The 14,368-nt window shown below is 31.2% G+C and overlaps 1 protein-coding gene across 1 annotated transcript in view; it reads left to right on the forward strand.

Moving 5' to 3' along the window:
• Positions 1 to 14,368, forward strand: part of iav (transient receptor potential cation channel subfamily V iav) — a 66,759-nt gene that overhangs the window by 21,507 nt on the left and 30,884 nt on the right. Inside the window, 3 exon segments of the mRNA XM_075372248.1 lie at positions 1,867 to 2,028; positions 5,171 to 5,359; positions 11,423 to 11,533. Of these exon segments, the coding sequence (XP_075228363.1) occupies positions 1,867 to 2,028; positions 5,171 to 5,359; positions 11,423 to 11,533 (462 nt within the window).

A 14,368-nucleotide genomic window follows, 5' to 3' on the forward strand; every position in this document is an offset into this window, starting at 1 on the left:
ATTTAAATGATGTAGTTTTTTGAAGGAATTAAACTTTAAATAATATTATTTAAAATATGTATTTAAAATAAAAAGCCATAACACTTTCCTTTGTTTTCACTGCTGTTCTCCCAGTGGAGTTAGCTGAATTTTTTTTTTAAATTATGATTTATGTTTAGTAAGTGATTGAAAGGTTTGTTTGATTTTAATTTGTCTATTCATTTAATATACCATTATTGTTTGCCTATATATATCATTATATTTGAGTTTATTGAGATGTGATAATTTTTTATGTGTATATGTAGAAAATTTTGATACTTTGATATTCTCTTTGTTGTTTAATGAAAAATTCATTAGTGCTGAATTTTTGAAAGTGGCAAGAACTGTTGAAATAATGGATCCCTTTCTAGTGTTAACTTTTTGCAATAAAACTTTAAAAGAATGAAGATGTTTATTATATGTTGTCATGTTTTTTTTTGGAGTGTACATTCCATTGAGATTTTTAATAAATTATTCAATCTCTTAATAAGAGAACTTTCTTTAATAGAACTTTTTATCTCCTCTCATTTCTTGATCAAAGTATATTCTTGCATATCTCGTTAAAAATTGTTTCTGATATATTATGTTCGTGAATTTTAGACTTTTATTAGTCATTGTTTGTGCAGTAGCAATGTATAAAATCGAACTGATGTGTAAATAATTTTAACACTGTTATACAGAATATTGTGTGTGCTTAATTATTCTTTCAAATAACTGATGCTGTCGATAATGAGAGCTGACTTGTGTAGCATGTGAAAAATACTAAGCCTGATCGAGATTTGAACCAGAAAATTCTGTATGAAAGTCTGAGTTGCTATTACTGTGTCATAGAGGGTTGTAATGTATACTCATACTGTATTTTATGCATTTGTTTGGACATTATTTTGAATTTTTTTATTGTTTCAATATTTAAAAAAAATAGTGTTATCTACATTATTTCCTAGAGCAATTTTGAAAAATGGGCACTATTTCTGGTACTGTAAAGTTACATAAGCCGATTTTTGGTGTTATAATAAAAAAAAAAAAGATGTTTATATTCATCCAGATTATATTATACAGAGATATTAATTAGTTGGAACATAATTACGTTCTAATATAAAGTAAACTTAAAATAAATTTTATGCAAATTGTAAAATACCATTTTACTATTAATTTGCTTGCCGATTCCTTCATTACAGAATACAGTAACAAATATAGAAAATAATTTAGGAATATTAGAAGTAAATGATAATAATAATAAACTTGAATATTTAGAAAAATATTAAATTTACGCATACATATTTAAATATAAAACACACACTTACAAGTAAACTGATTAATTTTGAAAATTATGAATTGTTTAAAATGATACATCTTTCTTGACAAATGGCTTAGTTGTTAACGATTTTAATTCACTTGATCATAACTATTGCTAGTTTTAACATGTGAAGAAGATATATGAAGAAGCATTTTCTGAAATAGTATTTAAATAACTGATGGAGAATTAGTGGATTTGAAAAGTGTTTTTATATATAAATTAGTAAGTTTGTGTTTATAAGTGCTTTTTTTTTTGGTAGAAAATCACTCATAAACATTGATTGTAACATACTGGACATGTTTAATAAAAATTAAATAAATGTATAATATAGTGTAATATATTTACTGTAAGTATACAGTACATTGACCTGAAAATTTAAATTACTGACAGTTTGTATTATTGATGCTCTGATGTATTTTATAAGGTTGACTTTAAATATGTAAGATCATTTCTTTGATTACAAAATTTTTATTGTTATTAATTTAATTTAAATGCATAGAAAGTATTTATTATGTTAATTTAATATAATCTTTTGATTTTTGTAATTCTAGTATGCGGAATTGGCTAACACTACATACCCTGTTCTTAGCAAAATTGTATTTGCAATATTTATGGTATTTGTTCCTATACTGTTATTGAACATGTTAATTGCTATGATGGGTAACACTTATGCTCTTGTAATTGAACGAAGTGAAAAAGAATGGATGAAACAGGTAATTCACATTTAAGATTTCTTCCCGTCAATAGTTTGTTGAACATTCTTTAGTTGGTGTCCATTCTTTTTTACTTTCTATTTTATACTGTAACCTGTTATTCACTGTATATTTACTAGTTTTCATCACTAACTTTTTTTATGCATTGTAATATTTATCTTTTAAATTATCGCATGCTAGACTTCTTTTTTTAGCTAGATTAATTAATTTTTTTCCTTAATACATTCATTACTCCTCAGTTCGAAGCAACTAATTATCTCTTTTCTCATTGAAAATTCTGAATGATGAAGAAGAGAGTGGTAATGATACTTTTCTTTCATCTAACTGTGCTATCCTTGCCACCCAAAAGTTTTGAAAATCTGATTGCAGTGGGTAAAGTGGTTGTACAGGGTTGTGCACAACTAGTTGACACATTTGAATTTTGGATTAAATATTTATTTTTAAATTTAATAGGATTACAAGTTTACATACCAAATAAATTGTTTGTAGAAAGTTCTTCTACTGCATGACATGTTTAATACAGCCGCCGTTACACCTAACAACTTCTTCAAGATGAGTGTGTATGTTTCTGATGACTCTGTGACACAAGTCCTCTTGAATCTCTTCACACAACTGAACCACCTGTCCATTTATTTCCATAAGATTTGCAGAACTTTACGAGAAACGTTTCTCTTTTAAATATCCCTATAAAAACAACTCTCAAGGATTTAAATGAGGGGCAAAAGAAATCTCCGTTTTCCTTTGCCCGGATAGCGATCTAAAATTACTCAATTACCAAAAGCTGAATTAAAAAATCCAACAAATTAGCAGTGTGAGGGGTTGCATCATCTTACATAAACCATTGACTATCTATAGGTAACTCAGTCACAAGTAGTTTGGGTAGAAAATAATTCCTTAACATATCCAGATAGCGTTGAGAATTAACTGTCATTGAAAAACACAGGCTGTATCAGTCCATGACTGGATAAAACTGCTCAAACGGTTACTTGTGGCCCATAATGTTGCTTTTCATGCACAATTTGTGGTGCTATTGTCACCTAAAAGCGAACATCTTGTTTGTTAACAGTCCCATGAATATGAAAATAGGCCTCGGTCTGAAAACCAAGTGTTGAACTGAACATTTTTCCCTTCCAACCACATTGCAAACTCCAATCTTTTTTTCTTGTTAGGTTGTGTCAATTTATGCTGAACAGTCAATTTGTATGCAAACAGCCTGAGATCACTTCATAATGTTCTTTGTACTACACGATGAGATATTCCCATTTCTCAAGAAGCTTGCCATGTAGACTTTCCTGTACTATGCTGCATGGGAACTCGAAGTGATTTGATATTTTCCAGAGAATGAACGGGTACTGCTTTAGGTTGTTTCTCTTCTTTTATGCCGCCTTCTTCCTCAAATTTATGGTATGAGAGACAGAGGATGGTGTTTCTTGCTGGAGTTCATAATGTGTTAAAATGAGCTTGAAATGAGTTGCTGAATCACTGTAACACTTTTTGATTCAGCATAAAGAAGCACAACTTTAGTGCAGAGTGAATTAGTCAAACATCCATGGTTGGCCTTAGCTCAATAATAACTGATGTGTTGCAGATTCAGAAGCAAATACAAAGCCTAGGTGACATCTACCAGTATTTCCAAGAAACAGCAATTATGCATGGACAATATGAAACACCGATAAAAAAAAAAAATTTATTTATAATCGACTTTAAATGTGTAACTTATCGTGCGCCACTATATTACAGACATGGGGCTCTAGATTGTATAAACTGCACTTCTTGCCAGTCAGCTAAGTAGCATTATTCTGTTTAGATCTATGCTTTTATTTTTTGTAACTTTATATCAGGGTTTGTGTTTTGCAATTCTTCAATTAAGTGAAAATGAATGCATGTTAAAGGGCAACAAATTTACATCAAATTCTGGTTCAAACTTTGCAAGAAGGCTACTGAATGCTCTCCAAATGCTTGTCTAAGCATCGGGTGAGTGACCACAGGTCCAAAAAATTCAGTAAACATTTGGTGAGTATGCTTAGGTCAAATACAAACTTATTATTAGTCTAAATATTTTAAAAAAATGGACAATAGTCAGTTGATGATGATGAGTGATCTTTCATCTTTTGACTGAAAACATGTCTTAGGCATTTGTAGTGACAGTGAAAGGGAGACAATCGGATGACTTTGTGGCCTGCTTCTTTTGCTATTTAAAATGCAGTAACATTATAAGAAGCCATCCTGCAAGTTTGAAGGAGAGTAATCCATGTTATTTATAAGATTGTAGGCCTAATATGTGGTGTTTGTCAGTGAATTATGTTGTTGAAGCTCAATAAGTGATGCATTGTTGCTAAATTCATCCACGTATTACTTATTGTGTAAATTTTTGGTATCTACTCACTTTACTCCAAATCCTCTTTACTCACCAAATCTTTGTCTAGATGACTTCTTCCTGTTTCCGAAGTTAAAATTGAATCTTAAGGATGAGTTTTGGTATCATTGTAATGATCCAGGGTGAGAAGCAGCAAGTAATAAACACCTTAACGTGGGATGATTCCCAATAGTATTTCCAGTTATGGAAAAAAGAGGTGGAATTCTGCCAACTTTGCAAAATGAGACTTCCTTAAAGGAATGGAGGGCAATAATTTTTTGGTAATTTATTTATTCTTTGTAGGCTAAGTTCAGGAATATGTAATTGGATGTAATTTTAGTTCTATGATTGATTTATTGTTCAATGTAATAAAAAGTGATCTTGAAGTTCTTTTTTCACAAAGAAGATCAGGTTTTATAATTTATATAAAAGCTAATAAGGCAAGGAAATAGGAGTTGCATTATGACTTAAATATTTTGATATTGTTTAAAAGGAATGTATCTTTCCTTAATTGAAAATCAATCAAAAATACTGTTTGCAGACGTGTAAGAATTTTGAATTACCATATTTTTCAGCACACATATATATATATATATATATATATATATGTCACATATATACATGTCCTGAAAAAAAAAAATATATACATATATATTTGGGACTGAAGTCATTTGTAATAGATTTAACTACATAAAAGTGTATATTATGTATGTAGAATCAATTTGAATTATTTTTTATAATATGAAAAAATTATAATAAACGCTATTTTTAATTTAACTTTTTTAGTGGGCAAAAATTGTTGTATCCTTAGAACGTGCTGTTCCACATGAAGATTGTCATACATACTTACAAGAATATAGTATAAAAATAGGTCCAGGAGAAACACCAGGTAGTGAACAAAGAGGTGTAATGGTTATTAAAAGTAAAAGTAAAACTAGAGCTAAACAAAGGAAAGGAGCACTTGCTAACTGGAAGGTAATTTAGTAATAAAAATAATGTATGATAAATATAGTAATTAGTAATATACGTATAAACTCTATCCTTTATGATGTGACAAAAAGGAGAGTGACACCATGGGAGTCTATGGTGTTTGTTCATTTGTAGGAGATAACCTGAAAGTTAGAAATTTGGTAGTTATTTGCTGTGTTTTTGCCCATAATGATTGGCAGTGAAAGTTGTTAAAAACTATAAACTTTTGAGTTGACATATTGAACCAAATTTTTGTAATTATAATATGTGTAAAAATTAGCTTCAAAAGATCCTATTGTGTCAAATTACTGTAGGTGTTTGCAAGATCAATCGACTGAAAACATCCAGCAAGTAATTTACTCAAAACATTTTACTTGTGAAAATTTGGTTTGATGTGTTCCTTCAAAAGTTATGGCTTTAAATAATTTTATTGACTATCCAAAGAAGTACAATAATTTTATTCCTTTTCTCACAAGAGATCATTCTTTAAAAACATCAGATTAATTAATCTACTGTGTAAAAATAGTTCAAACTTTTAATTGTTCCTATATATTTATTTGTAACTTTTGAGGAACCACATAAAATAAGATTATTAGAACGTGGAAAAAACAGCATTATCAAAATTATCTGAAATTTTTAAAATAATTACATTGTTTCATATTACATATTGTTTAGTCATTGAATATTTGTTTAATGTTATTATTTAGATTTGATTAATATGAAGAAAAGGAACAGATCTTTGCCCAAACACCTCAGCCTAAAATCATTGTCATGTATCTCTTAATAAATCCTTAAGCTAGCTCTACATTTTTAAGTTGTTAAATCTGTCTTTATGGCTCAAATTCTGCACCTGGAAGAAGGATGACCCCTTAAAATTATTGAAATTTTTTTTGAATTGTTGCCTTCTCATTCTAGGAATAAAATGATTGAGTTTTATTAGGTTTGGCATAATTTATGAATAGGATCTTCTCTGTGAGTTCAATAGTATTTAAATGAGACTTAAATATATTCAGTTAAAAAACTAACCTTTGTAATGTTTTATGAAGAGAATTCACCAAGGAGATCAGTGAGAGATCTATAGTTATTGTTACATTTACATTTGTTACATTTTTTTTTGTTATAGTTATATCTTTGTTACATTTAGTTTTCAAATATTTCTTTATATTTTGGTAAACTGCTTTATTTTTTTGTTTTGCTGCTCTTCTTACCAAAGTTATACTAACTCCATAGATGAGTTCTCGTGCAATGTATGAAATTATGATTGCTATCTTTTGTCTTTGTTTTTTACTTTCAACTTCTTGTTATCAGCATATAACTTGCTATAAATGCTGTTTGATAACTTGTTATCAAACAGTATAACTTTATGTTATTGGGAAATGGGAAATTTGATAATAGATTACACTATTGCCAGATGGGAAAGCTTAGATTGGTTTTTTGTAAAGTTTTAAGTGGAGATCTGACTGCCTGAATGAATGAATATACATTTTCTAGATATCCGAAGTCCAGAGGGTAGCAAGCTTCAAAAAGTACTGCAAATTTCTCTGGTTGAACTACTGTAATGTACTTTCAGCTCTGGCTTGTTTATTATTGCATGATCCACTTGTGTAAGATACCAGACAGCATTTTGGACCAGTTTTGGTAATTTCTTCAGTCAATTTGTTGAAAAATCTTAAAAATGAAATTCTTTGTACTACTGCTGTTCTGATTTAATTTTTAGAATATATTATTTGATACAGTTACCCTTTTTGTGTAATTGTTGTGTTCTTTTTAAAAATCCAGAGATAATCTGTGTAGTTTTTAATTTTTCCTTAACTACTAATTGTTAGGCTTTTTGCAGTGGCCGTATATGTGTTCTACATATGAACTGTGGTTTAAACACTCATTGACAGCTTTAGACACCAAAATTTGCAACTTTCACACAGCAGGAAAATATAGTCATCCAAACATTAAACAATAATATTTAAAAAAAAAGTTTAATTGGTATGGGGGACTTCATTATAGCAATTAATTTTCTATCATTTTTGTGATATGAATGTAATATAACAAAGAAGGGATAAATGTGACAGAATTCTTCCAGAGAGATCAGCAGTTATCATTTTATTGTTTATGTTATCAAAATATTGTTATTTTGCATATTCTCTATCAACTAAAAAATAACATTAGAAAATTTAAGTCCATTCTCGTTGCCTTCTGGTTTGCTAGATGTACAATCTAATATTATTTGTATATTGAAATGTTGAATAATATTTAATATACGTTAAAATCAAATTGATTTTGTGATTTTCTTCCATTATATATATGGAATCCATATATATGGATTTGAATACTAGACTGTGGATACCGGTATTCTTTGGTGGCTGGGTTTCAATTAATCACGTTGGAAAGGCATTGGGAAGGGATTTGCAAACCACCTGTAAAACCTGACAGGAAAATTCCATTAATGGAATCACTAAGGGTAAAACACAACTGAATGGCTAAATTTATTTTTTAAATTTATAATTAGATAAAAACTAAAGGTTCTGGTTAATTAGGTGACTAAATTTTTGGTTGGAATGCTTTCTTGACATCTATTTTGCACTTGATCACTGAAAAAAATTTAGATTAATACAAATATGTCAAACATCAGTTTGTTTGCATTTTGATAATAATATATATATTTATATTATATATAAAATAATACAATAATATTTACAATTTGTATTTGTTATGATGTACATAAATTTGTTCATACTTATGACATTCAAATATAAATGAATCGGCTGAGAAACATAATTTAATCTAATCTACATCAGTGTTAAACAATATTTTCTTAAAACCTGATTGATGGGGTGAATTTCACTGTAGTTTATAATTTTTTGAGATAAAAATTGTAGTCTTAATATTGTTCAAAGTCACAAAAGTTTGCCTTTCATAGGCAAGTGGCATTTTATGTACATCTGATGCATTCATGAATTTAATTTTTCTCCCAGTTACAGAAAAATATTTATAAATAATTCTAATTTGTATTTTTTATTAGTTTATGATGCCAAAATAATGATATTATGCAAGTTATACACTGATTTACGGAATTGTTTATTGATGTCTAAATCCAGCTATCTATCCTCTTGTGATTGCTGATCAGTAAGAAACATGAATTGTTATGTTTGAAGTGTAATACTCGAAATGAAAATGTTAAATGTTGTTTCTTAAAATTGTATTGCTTTGTTGAATTTTATCATTGCCTCTTATATTTTGCAGAAATTATCAAATAAATGTCATACTTTTACAATTTATCAGCATAAAAATATTTGTGTTAGGTGAAGGGTCACAATTCTCTTTAATAATAAATTTATTCAATTTTCCACATAAATAACTGAAAATTACTAAGAAGAAATTTTCTGATTTGTTGTTTAGTCATTTTCAATCTAGGATAATGTTTATTTTATACAGAAATAATCAGTATAAAATAAATTTTCATTTTACGTTTCTTTTTTTTTACTTTTCATTTTACTTTCAGTATGAATTATAAATATATTACCCTTAGAAGAAGATCTCTAGCCATGTAACTTGCTATTATAAGTTATAGAGTACAATATCAATTGGTATAAGGGATAGAAATCAAAGGTGGAAAGATTAAGTTAGCGAGTTTAGCAAGGGGGTAGATGGCACGAGTGATTGGAATGTTGAGAATGAATTTATGAAAAGGCATTTAAGGGAGAAATCTCTGGCACGTGCGGAAAGAAAGTTATTTTATAATATTTACAATCATCTGGATGTTGTACTCAGAAATCTGAATTATTTTACTGGTAAATTTAATGGAGGAAAACATCTATCATATTTAGAATGTGGGGTCCACTATCTCCATAGTGCACCCCATACTATGGAGATAAATGAGTTTGGGTAGGGATGACAATCAGTAGCTGTGCATGTCATGTAATAGGATGGAGAAAAAATAACATATTGCATTTTATTGGGAGATGTTCAATATTATAATATTATAAGAACTGCTAAACTGAGCAATATGGGTGGGTGGGTTTGTGGGTTTGGGGGGTGGGTGTGTGTGTGTGTGTGTGTGTGTGTGTGTGTGTGTGTGTGTGTCTGTGTGTGTGTGTGTGTGTGTGTGTGTGTGTGTGTGTGTGTGTGTGTGTGTGTGTGTGTGTGTGTGCTTGGTTGGTCATCTGTCCATCCATCCATCAGTCTGTCTGTCCATCTGTTTGTTTGTTTGTTTGCTTGCTTGGAGTGTATGCCTGTGTGCTTGAATTTAAGTTGGTTATATATAGCTGAGTTCCATTGCACTGAAATTTGTAATTTCAGTGTAAGGTCATAATCAAGCTGCATTGATTATAATTTTTGTTTAATGAATTGGATAGGGGATTCATGGAAATCTTGTACACAGTGTGCTAATTATTATTCTTGTTTTATCTTTATTTTATTTTTTTTACTCTAATTTTATTTTATTTTTATTTTTATCTGTACAATAGGACTTCTGGTATTACTGATAATTAGGTTATTTATTACTTTGTGATTACTTTTGATATCATTATTTTATCTTTGTTTTGTTTCTCAGAATGATTAAATACAGACGGTTCAAAAAGTGATGCAAACTTATGGAAAAATGAGTAAGTTACAGTAGTTGTTGAAAGTGCTTAAAACCACGTGTGTACTCTTGCCAGTTTGCAGATATAGTGTTTACAAATTGCTGCACCATCTGTATGTAGTATTCACTGTTCACTGTATTTGAAAGAATGTCATTAACATGTCGCCTATATGATGTTGCACACCAAATGCCCACTTTTTATCTGCGCAGAGGAGACTTGTGTAGCTGATGTGGATTTTCTGTACACTAAATGTGTGAATTATGTGCTCTCATACATCCATCAAGGTGAAACCATGCCTCATCAGACCAAAACCAATCATCAAGTTATTTTCCATCTAGAGTTACAGATGATATGAACCTCTGACAGATAGCTATACTTTACCAGTGTCTGCAAGTAACACCTGGGGAAAAACACAAATTCTGTATGGATGTATCTTTAAACACTTGCTCAATGCTGTGTGGGCACTACCAGTGGAGAGACTAGACTGGCTAGATAAGTGTTGCATAGATTTCTTGGGACTAACAGAATATGCAGCTTGCACATAGATCAACTTTTCTGTTGTTAACACTGTCGGTTGACTACTTTTGGCTGCATCTACCGCATTCCCTGTCTCTTGAAACTTGTTGTACTACTGCTTGGAGGACTTGTTTGGTGCATCCACATCATACTTTTTTGGGAAGGCATTCTGGTCTGGGCATAACTGACACATCTAATTGTAATATATTGGGAGACAGTGAATATTCTCTGCTGCATTATGTATCCATTTTTTCTCAATTTTTTCCAATTAAACTGGTAAAAAAAGAAGGAAAGATTCTTCCATAAGGTTGCGTCACTTTTTGAACAATCTGTATAAGAACTCAACCGATGTTACTATAATATTGAAATAAAATATTATAGTAATCACACAATTTTAAATCTAGTTACTTATTTTCTTGATTGAGGCTGCTGGTTGTCTGAAAAGTGTGATCTAATACAATGGCAAAGAGTGGATAATATTTTCCTAAAATTTTATTGGTTTGGTGAATGTTGACATAGCCAATTATTCAGTATGGATATCTTGGAATAAATGTTATAAATGAATTTTAATTCAAAGATCTGCCTAGATAGTTGGTAATCTCTGTTTTGATCTTGCTTTACTCAGTGATAAATTCATGGACTGAGTGAAGTAAGGACCTTTTATTAATTGGGTGAAACTATATCCTGTTTTAACATGTCCTTTGGTATTTCATCTTTGTTTGTGAAGTGGTTACTGTCTGACTGGTTTTTATGAAATTTTATAGTAAGGATCTTGGATCTTTGCTTTTAGATAGTATTATGTATGTGCAATAATTTTTTTGTGTTCTTTTTTTTCTTACAATAAAAACTTCTTTTGTCAGTGATTGTAGTATGTAACCACAATTTGGGTAAGCCAAGTAGACCTACTAATAATGTAGACATATATAAAAAACAGTTTGTCTTATCTCTTAATAGTTATAAAATATACTTTTTTCAGAGGGTTGGAAAAGTTACTATTCGAGAATTAAAAAAACGAAACATGACAGGAGAACAACTACGTCGGATTATGTGGGGTAGAGCATCTATATCAACTCCTGTACGAGTGCCTGTTGATAAGTAAGATGCATTTCTTGTAACTTACACATTGATCCTACTTTAATGCTTTATGAGCAATTATAATTAGTTTGTATTAATAAAGAAAGAAGAAAGAAACCATATTATTACCTGGGTAGCTCTTGTAATGGAGCAAATATATCATGTATATATATATATATATATATATATTGTTACCACCTATATACCTAATTTCATATCGGCGGGTGATAACGATAGCAGTGTTGTGAGCAAGCGCACAGTATAGACGCGCTCATACAAGCATCAATCACTCCCACCGCGCACTTCTCCCACCATGGCGGCGCTGCAGCCCCACCACTCTCAGGCTCCTATAAAATAGCATACGAGAGTGAATTGGCAATTCATTGTCAACCACCACCTGGAGAAGACCAAGAAAGAAAGATGAAAGAAGACCGAAGAAGTCCCTTGGCTGGCTCAACGTGGGACCTCCTAGTGGATGCAACATCCCTGCCAGAGCAGCAGGCCTGGCTGGCCCGCTGAGGGAGCCGCTGGATGTGGACCCTACCTTCCTGCTCCAGCTCCAGCTCGCCCTGGCTGCGGCGGACTCAGCAGAATGAGTTGGCCCAGTTTGGGAACACTGGGGGAGAACCACCTCAGCTGCGCTGGTGAAGGACGACTGACGCTGACCCAACACTGTGAAGTTCTGGGGGCCACGCTGTAGTGGGGACCCAACTGCTGCTGAGGGAAGTCAGACTTCAATGGATGAGCTGCAACTCCCTGAATTTGCTGGAGTCCATCTTCCGGACCCAACACTTCTCAGAGCTAATGCTAAAAAACGGTCCTTTTCAGGGCCACCACAAGGTTATGAATTACGTGCCGTTGAAGCCATTCGGTGACAATATATATATATATATATATATAATATTTATTTGATCAACCTAAGTATAGATTAATAAATAAAGTAGGATGATACTTTCTACTTTATTCCATTATGCATGCAAAAGCGCTTTCGCGAATTTCTCGCTCATAAGTTGCATTAAATTACTTTATTACTTAAGTCACATCAAATTATTCAGACATTGTTAATTTATAATGTTTCAACTCTGTACAGTTATGTGACATTGGCTAACTAGACCACATGCATTTTTATTTTTTTAAATTACTTATTTATTTTTAATTTAATTTTAGTAATTGACATCATATTTCTATGTATGGAATTTTTAATTTTTAACTTTTAATTTAAAAAAAATTAATTTTAAATAAAAAAATAATTTTTAATTTTTATTTAATATGTAATTTGATGTGAATAATTTGTAAGTAATTTAATGCAACTTATGATGCAAGAAATTTGCAAAAGTGCTTTTGCATGCATAATGGAATAAGGAATAAGTATCATCCTACTTTATTTATTATTCTGTATTTAGGTTGATCAAATAAATATAATTTATATATTAGTTAGTATTGAGGAATATGATTCTTAAAAGAATTATTGACTTAAGTTCTAGAATTAAAAATATTTTGTAATTAATTATCACTGAAATTTATTATGTATGCACAAATGCTAAGAAATGGAAAGATCTCTTACGGAAAAAAACTGTTGTTACACTGGGCTCTGGTTCAGGAATTTTCGTTGAACTGTGCTTCTTGATAAAGATTTTATAAATTATTTAAAATTGAACACTTTATACTTTTCCATCATCACTTGAGTGGATCTTGTGAAGGGATTATTTGTGTACTTGTCTATGTATTAGGCAATTTTTTAAAGTAAGATCTGTTTTGATGTAAAAGATAACATGCAAACCTTTTTCCAAAAAATTTATATTCATCTGAAAGTGCGGATGTTAATCTACAATTCTACATAATTTTCGCCTCTATATTAAGGCATTTGTATTGTTTTATCAACTTTTGGATTCCAGCTTCATAGAAACCTGATGGAGAAGATAACCATTGCTGAATGAATGGCTGTTTTGATATTGTTATCATCATGTGGAATGGGCTGCTGAGTTGCTGCTTTAATGCAGGAACAATTGGTAGTCACTGGGCACCAGGTCAGGATTATATGGTGGGTGATCAATTTGATGCTAGGCAAATGACGTGATAGATATGTTGAGTATGATGAGCCGTCTGTGGCCGAGTGTTGCTGTGAAGCAGCATGATTCCTGTACTGCGCTTGTCACTTCTTCTGTTTTGAATAGCACGACAGTTTAGTCAAGGTCTCACAATAAGTCTCAGCATTTATTGTTTCACCCCAAGGCAAAAAATCAACTAACACAGCCCCTGTCTATCCCAAAACTCAGTGCATATGATCTTCTGGGCTGATATTGTTTGCTTGAACCTTCTTGGGAAATGTTGAGTGCTCCATTCCATGAACTGTTGTTTTGATTCCGGTGTAACTTGAGACCTCTGTCTCATCTCCATTAATTTGGCTTAAAAACGTACTGCCTTCACTGCTGCGAGAATATCCAAAGCACCGGCTAAACACTTGTTTTTGTACAACTCAGTTTGCATTTTTTGTACCCAGCATGAGCACAACTTTGATAATTTAAGTATACTAACACAGTTTCATAAAGAACACTTTGTGAAATTAAAGGAAATTCATTAGCGGTAAAATTGTAAACTATCTATTCTCACAAAGTTCTCGATTGATTCTCTGCACCAGCTCATCAGTAATGACAGATGGTCACGTACTCCATGCCACATTGTATATGTTTGTTCAGCCCTGTTTAAATGCCCTAACCAATTTTCTCACCATTCTATCAGATGTAACATTATCCTGACATATTTCACTAATCTGTCTATGAATTTTGGCCGCTTCATACCTCTTGTATTTAAGAAACAAATTACAGTATGTATTTCACAATCAGTAGGA

The sequence above is a fragment of the Lycorma delicatula genome, chromosome 7 (assembly GCF_047948215.1).
Source record: "Lycorma delicatula isolate Av1 chromosome 7, ASM4794821v1, whole genome shotgun sequence".
NCBI classification, from domain to species: domain Eukaryota; kingdom Metazoa; phylum Arthropoda; class Insecta; order Hemiptera; family Fulgoridae; genus Lycorma; species Lycorma delicatula.